The sequence below is a fragment of the Cucurbita moschata genome, unplaced genomic scaffold, assembly GCF_002738365.1.
Source record: "Cucurbita moschata cultivar Rifu unplaced genomic scaffold, Cmos_1.0 Cmo_Scf00029, whole genome shotgun sequence".
NCBI lineage: Eukaryota > Viridiplantae > Streptophyta > Magnoliopsida > Cucurbitales > Cucurbitaceae > Cucurbita > Cucurbita moschata.
In genome coordinates, this window is record NW_019268545.1 from 597042 (window position 1) to 617324 (window position 20283).

General features: G+C 36.0%; 2 protein-coding genes across 6 annotated transcripts in view; both read right to left on the reverse strand.

Annotated features, from left to right (window-relative positions):
• Window positions 1-1680, reverse strand: part of LOC111463832 (pentatricopeptide repeat-containing protein At4g18975, chloroplastic) — a 12158-nt gene extending 10478 nt beyond the window's left edge. The window contains exons 1-3 of one of the 2 annotated variants that reach the window (XM_023107764.1): window positions 1545-1680; window positions 847-963; window positions 202-291 (exon numbers count right to left, since the gene is read on the reverse strand). In XM_023107764.1, coding sequence (XP_022963532.1) covers window positions 202-291; window positions 847-963; window positions 1545-1607 — 270 coding nt within the window. In that variant the 5' untranslated portion in view covers window positions 1608-1680. Of the gene's footprint in view, window positions 1-201; window positions 322-846; window positions 964-1544 lie in introns of both variants that reach the window. The other variant, XM_023107763.1, reaches the window with a different exon arrangement.
• A 2357-nt stretch (window positions 1681-4037) lies between these two features.
• On the reverse strand, window positions 4038-19311 carry LOC111463831 (mediator of RNA polymerase II transcription subunit 15a-like). Of its 4 annotated transcripts, none has more exons than XR_002713927.1 (12): window positions 18816-19311; window positions 18183-18294; window positions 17853-17973; window positions 16313-17671; window positions 15049-15119; window positions 11162-11236; window positions 9539-10909; window positions 9094-9438; window positions 7921-8121; window positions 7477-7565; window positions 5702-5811; window positions 4402-4629 (listed from the first exon to the last, which is right to left on the reverse strand). XR_002713927.1 is itself a non-coding variant. In XM_023107760.1 (11 exons), the coding sequence occupies exons 1-11, from the start codon at window positions 18923-18925 to the stop codon at window positions 4422-4424; spliced, it is 4062 nt and encodes a 1353-aa protein (XP_022963528.1). In that variant the 5' UTR covers window positions 18926-19311; the 3' UTR covers window positions 4038-4421. The 4 variants fall into 4 exon arrangements, 2 of the variants coding, with proteins under 2 accessions (XP_022963528.1, XP_022963530.1); XR_002713926.1 differs by having other exon boundaries at window positions 5702-5849; XM_023107760.1 differs by lacking the exon at window positions 5702-5811 and having other exon boundaries at window positions 4038-4629.
• Window positions 19312-20283: the final 972 nt, after the last annotated feature.

Sequence of the window (20283 nt, forward strand, 5' to 3'; positions counted from 1 at the left end):
TGTTTTTTTTTTTTTTTTTTTTTTTTTTTTTTTTTTTTTTTTTTTTTTTTTCTTTTTGGAATCAGAAAATATAATAGCTACCCATCAAATGAAAATACACCTATACCTGATTTTGAGAAGACTTAATTGACTACCAACCACCCCCACCCCCCAAAAAAAAGAAAGAAGAAAGAGGGAAGATATTTTCCCATTGATACTTACAGTATTTACAAGAAAGTCAATTTTGTCCTTCCGTGAAACGTTTTCCCCAATTTGGTGCTTTCTAATGTCTCCAATATTTCGCTCTGAAGTCTGGTACAAAGGTTTACTATTGTTAACATCCTGGACCATTGGTAGACAATTCAAGAGTTAACTAAATTACCAGCAAATACATTTAGGGTAATTTCCATAATCATTATTACTCTATTTTAGTACTCGAGGCATATCAAATATGTGGAATGTTTGACAGGATAACAGAAACAAACGAAAATAAAGAAAGAAAGTACATTTTGTAAGTCAAGATATAATGCACAATGGTAGAAGAAACTGACAACTACAAGATTCAAGAGCATAAAAACTTGAGAAGTAAGGACCCAGCACTAAACCCTAATTGTGACAAAGATAATAGGACTCTCTTCCTTTTTCAAACCCTTCAATAAAATATAATTCATCAACCTTAATATCATTTCTGCCGCCAAATAGTGAAATATAAATAGAGAGAGCTAAGATAGTTATACCAAAAGAAGAAAAGAAAAGGTTAACCTTTAAAATATCAACAAAACTAATTTTACTCTGTTGCAGCATCAAAAAACTAAAGAATACGTCATACTTTCTATGCATGAACAATTTTCTTTTAATCTCAGATACCTTATCTGTCATATCTTTATCACCAAAACGTTTAGACATTTGATTTTGTAACATTGTGCAGTAACAAGAGTTCCCAATTTGCAGCTTGTTGACTCCAAGCTCCATGATTTGTCCTACCTGTGTGCTCATATATTGATAAATTGAGATTCCTTAAAAGAAGTTTGAAACAAGTTAACGTACGTTAATATAGTATACAGGAAGTTAATGCGCAATTCTTCTATAAACATATCCAACCAATGTCTTGACGTTCCAAAATCAAACTAGACCAACAAAGGCATAGTTCAGGGTAAATCCTGGATTGCCTACTATAGAAAAATAAGAAATAAGTGATGGGGAGAGCTTTTAACCACAGTTCATTATTTCACAAATAACACAAAACAGAGAATTAAGCAGAACAGGACCAAAGGAGAACTAACAGATGATTGTAATCCAAAAAATTCTGATGCAAGAATCGCAATACGGAAAGTTAAAAAAAGGGTACCTAGTTCTTCCTTCCATTAGCCGTTTGTTGAATACATAAAAAATAATCATAATATAAGCAGAAATAAAGAGAAACTAAGAACTTCGTTTCCGATTCAATCAGAAAATGGTAATGCATATGAAGACAATTAACGAACAGATAAACCATAAAACAGGAAATCCAAGCATTCAAAGATTCGAGAAGACAAACGAAGAGAAAAACAAGTTCGAAAACTTACAGTTGTGTCTCGCAACAGAGGCGTCGCCCATGTCGCTGCTCGATGAAACCTCCGGATGAGCATGGTAGAGCAAAACCCTGATTTCAAATGTCGTACCGCCACAGTCCCGACTGGTAACGAGGCAAAACGCTCAAAGAACGTTTTTTTTTTTTTTTTTTTTTTTTTTTTTTTTTTTTTTTTTTTTTTTTTTTTTTTTTTTTTTTTTTTTTTTTTTTTTTTTTTTTTTTTTTTTTTTTTTTTTTTTTTTTTTTTTTTTTTTTTTTTTTTTTTTTAATCACTGAAAACAACTTTAACTAATTAAATTTTTATTTAAATTTTATTATAGTATTTAATTTTAATTAATTGGGGTTAATTATTATAGTTTTAATAAATCACCAAAAACATATTTAAATATAGTATTTAATTTTAATTAATTGTGGTTAATTATTTTATTTTTAATAAATCACCAAAAAAAACAACTTTAACTAATTAAATATTTATTTATCTACCTTAAATTTTATATTTTTTAGTTTATTTTGGGTGCATCTTAATAATTATCCTCATAATAAATTTATATAAAATTTTAATTATAAATATTTAGTATCACTTATATTTAAAATATATATATATTTTTTCGTTGAATATTATAATAATTTTTATTTATGAATAATATATATATAGGATATTTAATTATTTTTTATTAATTATAATTTAAATTTAATCAATCAATTTTATTTTACAATTACCATATATTCATGTATGGGCTCATCAAAATATGTTTAAAAATATTGATAGGGTTAATATAGTATCTAAGTTAGGGGTATTCTATTCGAAGACTAAGTTGGGATGGAGCGAGTCCTTAGTAGAGAGGATTGTGTTTGAGATCGCGAACGTAGTCACGTAAGTAGGCATGCATATAATGCGAGTCCTTAGTAGAGAGGATTGTGTTTGAGATCGCGAACGTAGTCACGTAAGTAGGCATGCATATAATGTTCACAAATAAGCAACGTGGAGCAATTCTTCTAGATCAATTCCACTGTTACTCAATTTATCGAAATCGAATCTCTTATTCTTCAAGAATGAATGAGCGAAGAAACTCCTCCCATGTTGCTAATCTAATCAGAATGTTTGAAATTAAACTTCCAATTCATCTATATGTACTAATTGAAGTATACTCAATCATAGAATTCACTCTAAAATAAACTAAAAACCAATAAAATATACTCGACTCTCAGCACCAACGTAAGTTAGTAGTCTTATCTAAAAATTCATGGCACCCTCCGTAAACATATTTTAATTAAACTTGAAAATAATAATAAAAATAAAATGTGCAATTAAATAAATATCTATTTTGAAGTTTTGAAAAAATTGCAAATAAAAAAGGAACATTTTATTAAATAGAATTAATTTGAAATTAAAAACATAAATATTTACATAATTGAATTTGATATATTTTTAACTACATATAATATATTTCTAACTCATCCTTTCCCTCAAAAGATACAGAATGATTACATACCGTAAAGTCAGTAGTTTCAAAAAACAGTACATAGCAATTGTCGAGATGCTCGAACCTGCATGTAGTGGATTTGGGTGGAAAGAAGATTTTAAGTGCATCGAAGCGAAGAATGAGGTATTCTATGCATGAGATAGGGTAAGATTGCTAATTCAAACTTAAATTACCGTTCAAATTACCGTTCTAACACACTATATTAATATTTAGTTTTTTTTTTTTTTCCTTACATAGGGTCATCCAAATACATAAGGCATGCGAAACAAACCATTCCCGCATTACTATGACCTATGTATGGTGTTCGACAAAGATCGTGCCACATGATTGGGAGCATAAGCCCCTACAAAGATGACATCAAATGCTTTCGAGCATGCAGAAGAGGACGTTCGATTAGGTTCAAAGAAGTATTACATTCCAAAACTACCATCATTTGATGCCCCAAGGGAGTCGTTGGAAGAGGAGATATTCTGGAAACACCAACTAACAAGCATCCTGAAACCAGAAGTCATCACAACTAGGGAATAGAAAAAGATCTTCATTTCACTCACAAATGAAGGTCGTTGTATGGACAAAAATGGATATGCAAACAACTTGACTTGGATGAGGATGACAAAGTGCACCTCATAAATATTTTGTTCACGACAATTTCTTATCTATCTCGATGCATTCTAAAATGAGATATTGCATATATTTGTTGGGTAGGAATGAGTAATCGACCCAACTTCCTCAACTTCGATTTTTTTTTTTTTTTTTCTCTACAAATTTTGGTGAAATTTGCTATATAATGGCTGTATTTTGGCACGTAAATTTAAATATCGGTAAAAAAAACAGTTCATATGTCAACAGGTCAAACCGAGAGTCGAGTTTTTAACCTAATTCAACCGAGTTCATATGACAAAAGATACTCCAAATATGTTCCAGCAACAATCAAAACATTTTTCATTCAAGTAATGGCTCCAATCAGCATGTAGGCAAAAAAATTGGGTTACTACACATTCCAGTAGGTCTAGTCCAAGATGAACACAGCAGTAGTTTTATTCCACATATACTTTTCAACTCAGACAATAAATTTATGCATTCAGTGAACATCAGGTATTTCACTTTTACAGTCCCTCATTTCATGATTTACATAGAGAGAGAGAGAGAGAGAGAGAGAGAGAGAGAGAGAACCAAAAAGGAATCAGTGTTCACAAGCAAAGCAGATCCACCGTGGTAATATAAATACTGAATTAGCCTAGCCCTGATTAAACAACATGCAGCGTGTACTTTCAGCTTTAGTGAGGCATACCTTATGATACGCAAACGTTACTTGAATAAACAGCCCGTCTTCCCTAAACATACCGAGCTGGTCAGTCGGCCAAATCCTTTTCGATCGATTCTTTGAATCATGCAGCGCTCAAACAGTTCTCCCAAGCTCCATACCTTGAACAGAAGCTGCCACCGCCGCTCTGCTGAGCATACTCGGAAACAACAGTACGTGCACAGACATCCCAAGTTCTCGCTATGTCCCCAAGTGACATAGGTTGTGAAAGGTTCCTTAAGGATATGCTAAATCTTGACTTGGCCTTTATTGAAAGGTCTTCGTATTCCTTCCTGCAAAAAGAAAATGATGATAACAAGGATAATAGACTGCTAGGGACCAAAGAAACCAAAACCGAAACGAAATTAACAAATATAGTAATGACATTTAACAGAAAATTTCAGGATTTTAAGCAAGAAGCATGGACTCTCCCTCCCACAAACTTCTTAAATAAAGACAAATATGCCAACCTAATATTCTACCTTATTCTCTATTTCCTTACATAGACACAGGTAGTACAGAGAAAAACAAGGCATTCACCAAAGAGAAGACAGGCAGAAGATGATCAAATCGCCCAATGTTTCGTGGAAGAGAAAAAATAAGATAAAAAAAAAATGAAAAAGGGTGCAAGAGAAGTCAGTTTGGCCTATTTTTTAGTCTATTTTTAATTATCAAACTCTCATTGAGAAAAAAAATAAGGGCATAGGCAAATAATTATAAAAAAGCTTTGTTACTGAAGCCCATAGGAAACATGGAACCTAACAACAAAGCTAAACGTTGTTAGAATGACGTTCCATCCTCTAAAAGTTCTATTGTCACTTTCACTCCAAAGCCCAAGAAAGTATACATATACCCGCTTGTCACAAAACATTTTCTTTCTTCCTAAACGAAGATGAGAAGGAGCTTTTCATACAATGCTACTACAATGTACGCACGTTATACTCATGGCAGAAAGAAGCAGTCACGTACCGAACCCACTGACGATTACAAAGAAAACAAAATAATTGAAGGTTAACCAATTCAAATTATTTTTAGTTGCTGGTTGAATTTTTCTTTAGCATTTTTTTATTGTATCTTAAGGAGTCTTCACATTCATTTCTATTTCTAACCAATTCTAAATTATTTTTCGTTGTTGGTTGAATTTTTCTTTATGCATTTTTTTTTTTCAGTATCTTTAAGGAGTTCTCCACTTTCATTTTAGGAGAATGATCCGCCCTGACAAGTGTACTACTTCTCTCTTCACCCACACAAACACCTTCTATCTCCCACTTACTAGAGACCCATAACTCGATTGCAAATTTGGGCCAGTCACAATTTCGTAACATAGCCAATAGTTATGAATGAATTTGTGCAAGAACAGCTTACCAATTTACTCTTATCTGAACAGCAGGCGATTGGTCTATAATGAGAAGGTTGAGCAGCTTCATGCAAAATTGGATGTCATGTCTCTTGACGTAACAATGGTTGTTATTCAACTTGTACAAATAGTCAAAAACACCAATGAATACAGTACCTAAAATTATCAATTAGTCTTTGAGTACTTTAACTCAGAGGTATTAAGGCTCCCTTTATTTGGGATTCAATTATTCAAAATAGGCCGAAAGAAGAATTCTACTCTCTCTTCGCTCATACAAACACCTTCTACCTCCACTTACCAGAGACCCATAACTCGATAGCAGATTTGGGCCCATAACAATTTGGTATTAAAGCCATCAGTTAGGGGTGAATTTGTGCAAGAACAACTTACCAAACTCTTCAATTTACTCTTGTCCGAAGAGTAGGCAATTGGCCTATAATGAGAAGGCTGAGCAACTTCATGTCAAATTGGATGCCATGCTCTCGAGTTGGAATACACAAAGAAGGTCTGACTTCTTCAAGTGCTCAAAGTCAAGCAAAAACAAGGAGAAGGGATTTCTAGGACAACCATTTCTAAAAATTTTGGAGTTTTGGAGGAAACTTGATTGTACTAAAATTTTGACTTTCCTTGCTTCAATGGGCTAGAAGACCCTTTAGGTTGGATTAGCCTAAACACTTTTTTCCGACATCAATCAGACACCTAAGGTAGAAAGGTGAGCTTAGCCTCTTATCACTTAGAGGGAATTGCTCAGCTATGGTATTTACAAATGGTACAAGATATTCCGGATCCCACCTAGATAGCGTTTGTCCACCAATGCGACTTACGGTTTGAACTTTCCATCTAAAGCAATAAATTAGGGGAGCTCACCAAGCTAAAACAAATTGGAAGTGTTGGTTTTAAGAGCTAGAATGTTAACTCAAAATCAAAAGATTCAGTTATATCTCAGCAGATTGCAAGAGTCTGTATCAGTTGAGGCGGAGCTCTACCAGCCAAAGGACCTAGTAACCGCAATGAGTATGTATTGCTTGTACGAAAGGAAAATATATCCCAGGGCCACCACCAATGGAGACAACAAACATAATTCACCAATTGTAGATTTACACACCAATCATTCCATTTTTTGATGAATGAAGTTTTCCCGTTTCTTATTTAAACAATATATATCTTAGGATGTAGAGAAACAGAAAAATCTTTGACATAGAAAAAGTGCCAATGAAATTGTCTCCCATTTAAAAAAAAAAACCATCAGATATGCATACATGTATGCATACAAGAAGCAATAAACATTTAGTTTCTATACACAAAAGGCAGTGATTGATAAAGCACTTCATGAGGAAGGTCGTCGCTAGATCAAATTGTCATGTGGACCTTTTCAAAGAATCAATCTGCAATCTAATAGCCTACCTAGCCTATGCTTCCACCAAAACTAAGGTGTGAGGATGCACAAATACCTAAGAATAACTCGAGAAGTATCAATCTGATTAACTAGAACTTCGGTCCTAAAATCAAGGGTCATTTTCAATTTATTCCATTAATCTGTTCAACTAGAAATTTGTTCATCCTTTCTAGTTAGTTTAGATTTGAAAATGGCACATACATTTTAAATTTTGTACAAATTTATGATATCGTTTTATTTATTTATTTATTTGATGCAAATAGCCTGCTGCACATATATATTTAATATGCTTTGAACGTAGAGAAGGGTTCATGGAAGACAAAAAGAAAAAAAGCTGATAAAAAAAAAAAAAGAAGAAGAAAAAAAACAGAACCCATGTAAACTAACCTGACTTCAACAGGAAACTTGTCTAGGAGTATTGGAGAACAATTTGGATAATTTGTAGGAACAAGTAACCGTAGAGGCTGAATTGGAGACTGCAAAATAATAATACACGGGTAAGAAAACAGATAATCACGCAGACAATGAAGAACCTGATATTTTTTTTTTTGATAGGCACGTCCAACCAATTCTAACTATAAAAAGAATTTTTTTTAACTATGTTTAATTGGATACTTTTAGCTCATGATTCTATTTAGTTTTTTAAACTATGATTCCTTTTTTTATAAAAATTCGACTTTTACAGTTTTCGATTTTTCACCAACAACTCTTTATCCCATACAGAAATCGAGTCAAAATTTATGAATCATAGAATAATTAGTCGATTCTTTTTGCTCTTTGGATGGATCATAATTCAATCAAAAAAATTCTAGAATTAAGAAATCTGCCCACCATTTGTGCGGACATGTACTGGGATTTTAAGCTGGGACTGAGAGCCACAGCACTAAAAGAACACTTGACAATTGTTCCTTCGCTCCCATCAGCAGCAGCTGCTAAAGCACTTGGATCAACTACTTCATCACTGATTACAACCACCGTGTCGATAAGACGTTGGTTTATTTCCCTTATTTCTTCCAGTAGAACATGATTGGCCTGCAACAGGTAAATATATATATATATATATATATATATATATATATTATTCAAATAGCAAAGCAAGTGATTGATAAAACTAAAGTGGGCCTACACAAGTTCGAAACAGACAATATTGAGTTGATATTCTAACATAAAGATTGATAAGAAAATTGCAAGCCAAAAGGAAACTTTAAATTTTAAACTAGGTGGACATTTTAATCACACTGCCTATTCTATCTGCTATCATCTATAATACATTATAAATTTGTTTAGTTGCTTTCATATTCAAGTCTCTATCGTACAAATATAATGTACGATAGAGACTTGAATATGACATTTTAATCACACTGCCTATTCTATCTGCTATCATCTATAATACATTATAAATTTGTTTAGTTGCTTTCATATTCAAGTCTCTATCGTACAAATATAATGTATCAAGCCAATAACACGGACAATCTAAGAACACGAATACTATAGCTTGAAATTAATTTTTCTCCATCTCCAAGACATTGGACCATCAAATAAATAAATAAAAAGGGAAAAAGTTGAAATTTGAATTCAGGGGGACTAAAATAATGCTGATGCCTTTTTTAAAAAAATAAAAACCACTTCTTTAAATATGCTAATATTTAACAACAATGTAAGTGACGACTAATACCACCCTCCACCCTAACCCCCCACCAGAAGCAAAAAAAGCAAAAATCGAAGAACGAAAAAAAAGTATATCAAGTTCAAAATGTCCAAGTAGGTTATGAAGTTAGTTAGAATATTGAACGACATCCAATAAAACAATATAAATTCCTAATGAAATTGGAATTATATGTAAAACGGTGAAGCATATGTGTGATCTCTAAACGTAGTTAGATACCTAAAGATGAAGGTCATCTGTTCTTCAACTTGTGGCATCTCTTAACAATATCTATCTATACTTAAAAAGAAAACTATTTTACCCACATAGAAAATACAATATGTAAAAGTTGTTATTACCTCAACCCTGGACCTTTTGGCCCTAGATGTTGCAGTTGACTCGAGATCGGATGTCTCTGCACCAGTAAACGGTTTAAAAACGTCATTTATGCTTCCAGCTGATGATACAACATTTAAGGGCATTGCACTTGTGTAGCGTCTCATCTTTTTTGTTCCATTTGATCCATCATGTGAAACAAAATTTCTTGCTTGCAGCCGACATTTTGTCATGGCAACCAGATCCTCCCCGACTGCAGCTCTTGACCCATTGCCAGGGGCCGAGCCTGCTACCCTATCAATCATACTAACAACTGATCCAATGCCATTGACAGAGGCACTCAAAGCTTTAGGCGACATTGATTTAACCTGAAAACCATAATAAGGTTACCAATGTTATAAACAATCAAGAAGAATAGGTAACAACTTAAGCCAGAAACAACTAAAAGCACTCAAGGTTTTGACTAACAGCTTTAATTAGGCGCTCAAGAGGCTGCTCTGTAGCACTTGATTTTCCGGAAACAGTTGGTAATGCATTGGCATAAGCGCCATCTGTACCACTAAACTCAGCAAGTAATGGGGAGGCAGATATCCCGGGGGTACCAATGGCAAGAGACTGGACTTGTGTCCCAGACACACTAGTTTGTTGTCCAGTATTCCCAGCATTTGTAAGTGTTGAGACACCAGAAGTGGGTTTTTCTGAATCACCCGGCATTGGAGATGGAGCCACAGGCGTTGAAGGGGATAGTACAACTAAAGGTGAGCTTGCAGATTGCAAAGGTGGAACTTTGGTAATGGATGAAAGTAGATTTTGTTGGTCGACCTGTGGAGAAGAATTTTGAGCAACTTGAGGGGATGCAGTCTGAAAGATTTGGGGTGAAATTGGTAATGAAGTTCCTGGTTTCATCTGCTGCTGATGGGTATAACCTGAGCGGTGAGCCGCTGGGAGATGTTGAAACATCCCTGGCTTTGTAGCAAGCCCCTGTCTCATCTCGATTTGATTAAGGTGTGACAATTGGTGTGCCTGCATTTGTGCAGGTAACTGCGGCTTTCCTTGCTGGTGTAGCTGCGACTGTTGCTGATGTAATTGTGGTTGTTGTTGCTGTTGCTGGTGCTGCAGCATCTGCTGCTGCTTTAGCTGCTGCATCTGTCTCTGCTGCATTTGTTGTTTCAGCTGTTGTTGCGGATCCTGTTTTAGATGTTGATGTTGAAGCATGTTATGATTTGTTTGAAGAGAACCGATGTTTGGCTGCAGAGTGTTCACCCCATTTTGTGATGGCAAAGAACTATTGTTTGCCCTTTGGGAACTGTTGGAAGGATTCTGTTGCAAAGACCCAGAAGCAACCTGCTGAAACGAGCTCAGTGAATTTCCTTGTCCTGATTCCAAACTCGAACCAGGCTGCATTGGGATCGTCATGTTTTGTTGTGCTGCTGATCCTGAAAAAGTTGGAAGAGAATTATGCTGCATATTGTTCATATTGTTCATATTGTTCTGCTGCACCGGAGCCACAGAACCTTGCATGTTCGCCGAATGTAGTTGGGGATTGATTTGATTGTCAGGAGACTGTAATGGAGTCATCTGTGATTGTGCCTGCTGTATAGATTGCATGTGAGAGGCAGGAAGCTGTCCTGGCTGCAGTGTAGATACTGGATTCCTTGGCCTATTAGAATTTAAAAAACTAACAATCTGCTTCTCATAGTGGCCTATCTTATCTTTCAATCCAATTACGATATTACTTTTTGAAATCTGTAAGAATGCTATAAGGCGTTCCAAGATTAACTTAAATGTCTTTAGCTTATTTAGCTGCTCTGACTTCGGTTGCTGTGGAAGACTTTCCAACTGCACAATAAAATATCAAATTAGACAACATCAGTGCATAACAATAAGGGGAATAAGGGGAATGAGAAAAACTACAATGCGGGTGAAGGAAAGGGCATTAAACAGCTGAAGTGGTAAAAAAAATTGCAATGCTCGAAGATATGAACAAAAGGTGATAGATCAATGGGTTCACTCAATGAGGATTCAGCTTCTTCCGCAATTAATAATATCAAAAAGTCAAATGCCCTAGGATATAGATGCAGAATCACATACCTGATTCACTTTTGGAAGAATTTTCTGGTACATTTCTTTCAGTTCAAAAAAGTACAACTCCTTCATAGCTTTAATCTACAAAAAGGAGGAGGAGAAAGCAGTTAAACAAAAATTTTAAACGGATTCTAAATTCTACAAAGAGAAAAAGACATTTGCTAAAGAAGTAGAACAAAGAATCCTCCTTGACAAAAAATAAAAGAAAAAGAAAGTTGCATCCTACGTTAAGGTGCCTTATGTAGAGACTCTATGTTCCAATTAATCAAACAGGAGCCACCCTCCTATATCAGACCTTTTGACAAAAGATACCTAAGAAACTAAATCCTCTAACACTTGGGCGCCTCAAAAATACATAAATAAGTAATTAGGAAAGTTAGGGAGTAACAAAGAAAGCAGTAGAATCCCACCTCCTTAGAGAAATGCTTCTAAAGGCTTTAGATGCAATTCTCTCCAGATGCAGCTAAAACATCACACTTGGACTTCAAAGCAGCTGGATGCCTAAATAATCAACGGCCAAAGCCCGAACAACTACTTTAAAACCAAAGTCCTCAGCCACACTGCTGACTTTTTAATCAATACAATCTTCACCAATGCAATCAATTAATACCCACAAACATGGATCTAGTCCCATTCACTTAGGCCCGAATATCTTTTCAAAGATATAAATGAATTGAAGAGATTGTGGATCTTCCCTACTCAAACATTGAGAAAACAAGAGTATCGTCATCAACGATATGAATGTTACTGAACCCTTTCTCAAGGAGGCAACTAAAGCAACTGGCCACTATCACAATACCTCAATTTAGAACCTACGCCTTTACTGTCCAGAACAGCAAGGGGGAAATCCCAATCCATCCTTTTGTTCCTTCTCAAAGTTCATTAACATTTTAAAGATTAAACCCCCTTTTCTCTCATTTTTATTGGAAAGGCCTTGTTAGTACCAACCAACAGAAATAGCCTAAAGGCATGAGATGAGACTTGCTCGTGCCAAAGGTGGGAGATCAAACATAATGTCTCCAGTCTAGGTTTTTAGAAGTAGAGTTCTACATAAGGATTTGCATAAGGCAACCCAATTCAAAGGAATTCAAAGGAATTTTATTGCTGGTAAAGATCTCTCTCTCCTAAAAAAGCAAAAATGAGTTATAGCTGCATAGAACACTCTAGCCTTGACTTTAAATCAACAGCCAGAAATAACTTCAAAGAGCCACTTGTCTACAATCTTCGAAAATTGACACACACCAGACTAAACCAAACCTTCGGTAATCAAAATTCCAAACCTTCAAAGCAAAAGAGAAGTGCCCAGAGAATGAAGAGATGGAACAAGAACTCTTCGCTTTTAAGCTTTTATGCTTTAGAAGAGAGGAATACAGATGACCTTGGGATCTCCATTTGCCAAGTTTATTTAGTTGATTTTGCTTTGATTGTTCTCGAGGCTCAAGGAAGTTTCTTTTACACCATGTAAAGGAATGTTATCGAAAAAGTCAATTTTTTCTATGAAGGGGTGAATGCACCTGAAAGGTTTCAAAAAAGATAGCCAAACATGACTTTAATATCTAGTTGGTGCATACTTTGAAGGAAGGATCAGGAATATCCGACCCATCTTTTATTGCCCTGTCCATTTCCTAATGTTTGCATTTTCTCATTCAGATTTTTTGTTTCTTGAGTAAGCTAAACCTAATCCATACGTTGTATTGCTGTGTGATCATTAGCAAAGAAGAAAAGGAAAAGTGTGGTGAATGAATGCAATCAGAGCTCTACTTCAAACTTTGAGGCTTGAAAGAAGCAACAAGCCCACAATTCTACTAACCAACTTTGGTGGCCAATAGCATTGGAGCATGTGGAAAAGTAAAGAAACTTAGGACATTGATATTCTAACAATTTTCTATAAACCAAATGTTGTAGAATCAAATGCACATTCTAGGACTAGACTAGCAGAGATAATGTTGATGTCCTAGGACTAAACTAGTTGAGATGCACAGCAAGGCCAAAACACTTAGATATTGACAAAAATCATGTTCTTGGTATTCACTCAAAGACTATTTTTTACTCCCTTTATAATTGACTCAAATTGAAGTATCTTTTATAAACTCCTCACGGAAGAACTACAACTTGTTGGTAACTTTTCACCATGCCAATGAATATCCCGAATGCCTATATCTTATCATATCTTACTATTCTCCTTTTTTAAAAAAATTAAAAGTCAAGCTTTCATCGAGAAAAAGAAAAGAATAAACCAAAAATATTAAAATAATAATAATAATAAAAAAAATAAACTTCATGAGGGCTTCAGTCAAGCAAAATAAGACCTTAGGGATAATTACAAAATTCTTTATAGACCGAAACTCAAAGAGACGCATGAAATCTAGAAAGAGACCAAAGCCTGCTACCCTTTTCCTCAAAGGTTGATGGGTAAGAAACTCCTCAAACATGGAACTGAAGCTCCGTGGCTGACAACGCCTTGAAGAATCTGCACCAAAGAGATCTAGCAAACTAACATGTCTGTAGAAGGTGATCGAGGTCCTCGACAGCTTCCCTACCCGATGAACTTGGGCAAGAACCTCTTAACATGATAAAGAGTATTCACCTTGCTAAGGAGAACCTGCCATACAAAATATTTAACCTTCTACGAAATTTTCCCCTTCCAAAGAATTGAGAAGATGGGAGAGTCCTTAGACCATACAAACCCACTCGACAAAGAAATAACGATTGACGGGAAAACTTGTTTGAAGGACTAGGGTTCCAAAGCCAAAAGTCACTTCTCCTCCAATAAAGTGATATCACTAATTAAAGCCAAAAGGGGCTATAACACCATTAGAGAGAGAGTCACGAAAACCAAGGGAGATCGATGAAGAGTTCCTAGAAGAAGGAAGGATATAAACCACAGAAGAGAACTTCGAATTCAACAAATGATAAATACGAGGGAACACATTCAGAGAGGGTTATCCCCAACCACTTGTGTTCCTAAAAGTAAGTACTAGACCCATCACCCATAATAGAATTAATGAATTGAGAAAAGAAAGGGAGACCGTCTAAAATGGCTTTCCAAGGATTTTTGGTTGTACTTATTGCCCCTTTCGTGAGCAAAGTAAAAGGATGGGGGCTGTACTTGCTCGAAATGACCTTATACCACAAACTGTCAGTCTCACAGAAAAGTGCGACAACCACTTAGCTAGCAAGGTCTTGCTACATCCCACAAATTCCCAATACCCAATCCCCCAACCATGCAAGGACTCTTCCTTACCTCCACACCTTCCCAGAGAAAGTTACATATGGCCTCTCCAGAGTACTGATAAGGACCCTAAATAAGGATAAAATGCAAGTGGGGATTCCACTTAAGACAGACTAGATTAAGGTGAGTCTCCCTCGCTTAGAGAAAATCTTTTCCTAAGAGGAATATCGTCTGAATCTCTTCCACCACTGGGTCCATAAAATAGCACTTCTAAGGTTATGACCAAGGGGGAGACTCAAGTGAGATGAAGTGAATAGCCCCACCTCACAGCCCATTAATTATATTTTGTAAAAATGTGATATTTAAATATACATGACTACAACACAACAAAATATATATATTTGGATGAATTGAAAAAGAACAATATGCAGATTAATTAACTTTTTACAAAATGAATGAACATAAGTTAATACCTGTTTCTAAAAAATTTAGATGTTAAAAATATACGAAGTTAACTTGATGATTTGTTAAATCTTATCATAAAAAGTTATAATTTATACAACTTAAAACTGAATTATTGAAGATTGCAAATAGTACCTCCTCTACTAATATTGCAAATAGTACCTCCTCTACTAATATTGCAAATTGAATGAACTTCCTTTTGAATCTCTAAAGAGTAAAGAAAAACTCATTGAAGAGAGATGAAGTGTTAGCTAAGCACCTTCTGATAAATCTCCTCTTGCCAATCTCCACCATTGGCTTGTCCTGTCTGAGCCGTGGAATCTAAAGATGCTACATAAATGAAATAAAGGTCAGTGGATATGGAAAATAAGAGCCGAGGGGATGTAACTGAACTGCAGCATAGAGATAGAGAGCTCCCTAGTAATAAGAAACTCAGCCTTCGTTGATAACAGTAAAAGAAAATAGAGAATTGGGGCCACAGTAGAAGGCCCAACAGACGGGGGGAGGGGGGAGGGGGGAATGAAAAGCCATTGATCACGTCTTCCTCAACTGTAGGATTATTACTGAGGGTTAGTCTTATACATTTGGATTATTTAACTTATCCTTGTGCCTTCCCGATTATATAGAAGACTAGTTATGTGAAGTGCTTATAAGTTGGTGGTTGAAAGGAAAAGTGGAATTATTTAGAAGTGTGAAGTTAGCTCCTGATAGCTTTTTTAGACAGAAACCAAGAAATTTTTCACAACAAAAGAAATCTACAGATGCTTTCTGAACTACATCCAGTACATGCCCTCGCATTACGGTGCCTTTCACAAATCATTGTCTAATAATCACATTTATTCTTTATCTAAACCACCTTGATAGTGGACACTGGGGCCAGTGAAAAAACAATACATGGCTAAGAGAGAATAAGTTTCAACCACGGTGGCCACATCCTTGTAGTTTAAAATCTTATAAGTTTCGTTGGCAAACAAAATCAGGGTCAGGCAATTAAGGCTTGCACAAGCGAGCACAAATATTGATGGATACAACAATAACAATAATCACTGTTTTCTCCCCCATTTAGATTTGGAAGGTTTTCTTGAATAGCTCCTCTGAATCCATTCCCGCCAACCTCAAGGTTGATTTACAATTTCTTATTATGAAAAGAATGGTAATAGAAGGAAAAACAAAACTCAGTAAAATATTCCTAGATACAGAAATAAGTTTTCAGCTGAAAAGAGATGGAAATAAAGAACATAATAAACATGAAATTCTGAGCTGCATAATATTTTTTTAGAACTGTATTGATTGTCTCACTGTTGTGTCTCTCCTAATTTTTCAAGAAAATCATGTTTTATCGTATTTGTGTCACATGTTTACGTCCATGCTTCATGCACAAAAATGCTGAAGGTAGACCAAACGAATATAATAGAAAGAGGCATGCTGCAATCCACACTTATCACAAAAAAATTGACGAAGAATGATAATGTTAGCATCAAAAATTCAAAATGCAAGGTTCTAAAGTTAGCAAGAAAACATACTCGATGATGTCTCTGGAAGAGCTCTTTGTGAATGATACAACTGCTTTTGCTGATCCATTACATTTTGTGATTGAAGCAGGGAGCTTGGTGCTTGACCTCCAACTTGAAGCCTTTGTTGGAGATCATGTGACATGGCATTTGGCTGCTGTTGCTGCTGCTGATGTAGAGGTACCTGTTGTTGGACTTGGGTGGACTGCAACGGAATCTGTGACATCAACTGTTGGGATGACTGAAGTTGCCCTTGCGGACCTTGTGCTGACAATAAATTTGATGCATTTTGTGGAGGTTGCTGCTGCATATGAACCTTGTTCTGTTGCAGCATATGCATTGGGTGCTGATCTGATTGCATGTTTGAGTTACCTGACTGAGTTCCATGCATTTGTTGTTGCTGTAGTCCAGAAACATTACTTTGAGGTCCTAACTGCTGCTGCTGCAAATTTGAAAGGTTGTTTTGCTGAGCCATTAACTGCTGCTGCTGCGATGGTGGAGACTGCATATTTGATAGATTGCTCTGCTGCCCATGCGACCTAGATTGCTGAGGCAGGTGTTGCTGCATGTCCCCAACACTGTTTTGCTGCCCGATCAATGGATTTTGCTGCATGTTTGAAGAATTTGGTTGCTGACTAATTAGCTGTTGTTGCTGCTGTGAAGGCAAGCTAGTCTGCTGTGACATTGTAGACTGTGAATGCATGACAGCATGTTGCTGGGACTGTGGCTGCTGCCTAAGAACTGGCTGTTGAGGTTGCTGAAGCATGGATTGAGTGGGCTGTTGAATGGAAGATTGTTGGTTTTGTTGAAGATTAGACAGAGAAGGTTGCATCATAGAAGGTTGCATAGCAGATTGCTGAGATGATTGCAGTTGATTTGGTTGCATTAGATTCTGTTGTTGTTGTGGAATGTGAGATTGCATACGTTGTTGTGGTATACTTCCCTGCTGAAGCTTCTTATTCATCATCTGCTGCTGTAACTGTTGTTGATGAAAAAGAAACTGCTGTTGCTGGGTTTGTGCCTGCTGCTGTTGCTGTTGGGAAACTACTTGTCTTCCTTGTACTGGCCTCTGAGAGTTGGTAAATACATTGGAAGGAACCCCTTGACCCATAGCATTTCCAACAGAATTCTGTGGAATTCCAGATACATTTTGCATGCTTGGATTCTGGCCAACCATGTTTGGCATTGAAGATGAAGCTAATCCAGAGACAGGAGGTACTGCAGAAGGTAAGCTGGATGAACTCTGAGAAACAATATTATTTTGGATATTCTGGGAGAGTAGTTGCTGGCGTGACTGAGGCTGATTAGAAGACTGAGGAACAGAAATTGATTGCCCTTGATTTAGAACTTGGGGCTGCATGCTTTGTGATGCTGTTTAAGATAAAATACACAACATCAAGTCAAATAAAACGCCATATGTTAATTGAGAAATTGTTACAATATCCAAGAACAGAGACTCTTTAAGAAATTCATTCACAAATTGGCTTCAACATGTTATTAAAATTTTCATCACGTATACAACATAGTGGCAGATTGTCTGATGATCACTTACCAGAATCCAGAGGCTTATTGCTAGGCACCATAGGATTGGATGGTAATGAAGTTCCCATAGGAGTCTGAGATTTTGTTTCCATCGTAAGCATCTTCAGAGATATTTTCCTTAGGTAATCTGACTGAAACAGAGTTTCAAAATAGAATCGGTGAGAGTACTCAAGAGATCGCTAAAACACTGCTGTGTTTAGGGCAAGAATACATAGCTAAATCTTAGGTACCAAATCAAGTTGGAATCTTATTGATATTAGCATATGGGCTAAACGTAAATGAGAATATGTTTATTCATACAATCTTTGATTTAAACTACAACAAAGTGAGTAAGAAATACCTGGCTGGTAGCGGCAGTATAAATCTTTTCCTCAAACCTTACAGCAATTTTTTTCAGCTCACTCAATCCCTCATGACCAGAAACAGGAAGGTGCCTCTTCAATGTCTCCATTCTAACACAAAAGTGGAAAACATAATGTCTAACTAATTTATCAAACACAAAAGCATGGGAAGCTGTTCTTGAAAGGAAAACTACCGTAGCAATCCATGTCCATGACTCAAAATATTAGATACTTCAAAGGGAATGTATTTAGAGCGGTCAAGAACAATTCAACAAGATCCATTCTGCGACAAATAGCCTATGCTTCTTATGCTTAAAGAAGGGGATATTACCTGAAGAAACAAATAGGAACCTCCTCCACTAAACCTAACCAACTATATCTTCAATTCAGAGATTGGAAAATCTATGGGGGGCAATTTTAACGAACTACGTTCTGGGAACAGTTCGCATCTATAAGTTATACACAAAATCCGAGAAAATGTTCTATATTTCCAAAGTTTTGCTGCTCACAGTAACTAAACCTAACCAATGAACACGAAACAAAAAAGCTATAAAAAAAACTCAAACGCATTCCTCAAATAAGAAATAATAAGAGTAGGGCACGATGCAATAAACATTTAAGAAAAACCGTACATTTTGTTGACAATTCGTTGCCGAGAATCGGGCTGCAATTGAGACCTCCAATCCCCGGCTTCGATTCCGGGTTCTCCACCTTGAGTAGGTCTCCAATTATTAGTATCCATTCAGAAGTTTCCAAACAACCTACGATAAAAGAATTTGTCGAGATCCCACTAACAAACAGTGAGGGTGTGCTCAATAAATGCCAGAAATCGAGCAGAAATCGAGCAGAATCGACTCGGAAATTGTTTGGACACTGATTACAGGAAACCAGGAGTTTAATTCAGATATGTATAGGAAAATTGAGAAAATCGAGGCGATTTCAAAGAAGATAACGACCGAAGGCTTGCTATTCACTCGCCATTCAAGAGGAAGCTTTTGTGTGTGTTCTATGTGGATCGAGGAGCGTCCTCTCGTGGAGAATGGAAGACAAAAGCAAGAAATAAATACCCTGTTCTTGTCTTCTTCGTGAACCCTTGTTCAATGTTTCTCTTCTGTAGCAAAATAGGTTACGGAAGTTTTTGGTTAGAATATCTCCGTATATATAGTGTTTCAAAATAGAATGTTTCGAATATCTTCCTATTTTATATAAATAACTTATTTTTAATAATTTTATTATATTACTTAATTTTAAATAATTGTCCAATTAATTTTGATAAACAAGTATTTAATTATAATAATTTTAGTTCATTTAAAATAAAATAAATTAAGAGAATATTATTAAATTTTTTATATAAATAAATTATATTTTTTTTTAACTCTTCTAATTACTTTTAGCCTTAGTTTTGGCACTTCTCTCTAAACGGCACATAGCAGGGCACCCCTCGAGGTAAGGCTCACAAGCCAACCACGAAATTCTTCTTTGTGGCACCAACTTTTGTGGGAGCGGGTCTAGGTTGTTGCCAACTGACTTGCTGGAAATAAATGTGCTTTAGAATGAATACGAAAACTATTCAACTTGTCATAGTCGTGGGTGAGGTTGATGCTTATGATACCCTTTTCTTCGAGATTGGTCAGGGACACTCACCATACAAACGGTGGACTTGCAAGATTGTGGGTGAGGCTACCTCTTCCACACCTTTCTCCAATGGCTAGTGATACTCAACAGACAGACCATGGACTGTCTAGAGGGCACTCGCCCTAATCATAGCCACTTTAGCCTCAACTTGCATATTCTTTGAGTCACTCAAATTGGTAAATGTTGCAGGTGGGGATCGCCAGCCCAACCACATCATTTCCTCGTAATGACCACATCCCTTATGGAAGCAAAGTCAATTTTTTTAAACAAACCTTTCCTTTGTTGGCACTGACTTTATTCTTCTTTGCCTTCATTTCCAGTCTGATGCTCTCTTTTTGAGTTAATACTGGTCTTGACATTTCTTGTGAAACCACTCATCTTACGCATGATGTAGTGGCTCAAGGAATACACTTGTGCTCACTCCTTTGGAGAACTTCTACGAGGTGAGCAACCTATTATCTCTGA

Coding starts and splice junctions, on each gene's coding strand:
- LOC111463831 (XM_023107760.1), bottom strand. CDS start 18,925: ATGGATACTAATAATTGGAGACCTACTCAAGGTGGAGAACCCGGAATC. Junction 17,974..18,182: donor ATACTGCCGCTACCAGCCAG/GTATTTCTTACT, acceptor ACTCTGTTTCAG/TCAGATTACCTAAGGAAAAT. Junction 4,630..7,476: donor AAGTTTCCTGTTGAAGTCAG/GTTAGTTTACAT, acceptor TTCTTTTTGCAG/GAAGGAATACGAAGACCTTT.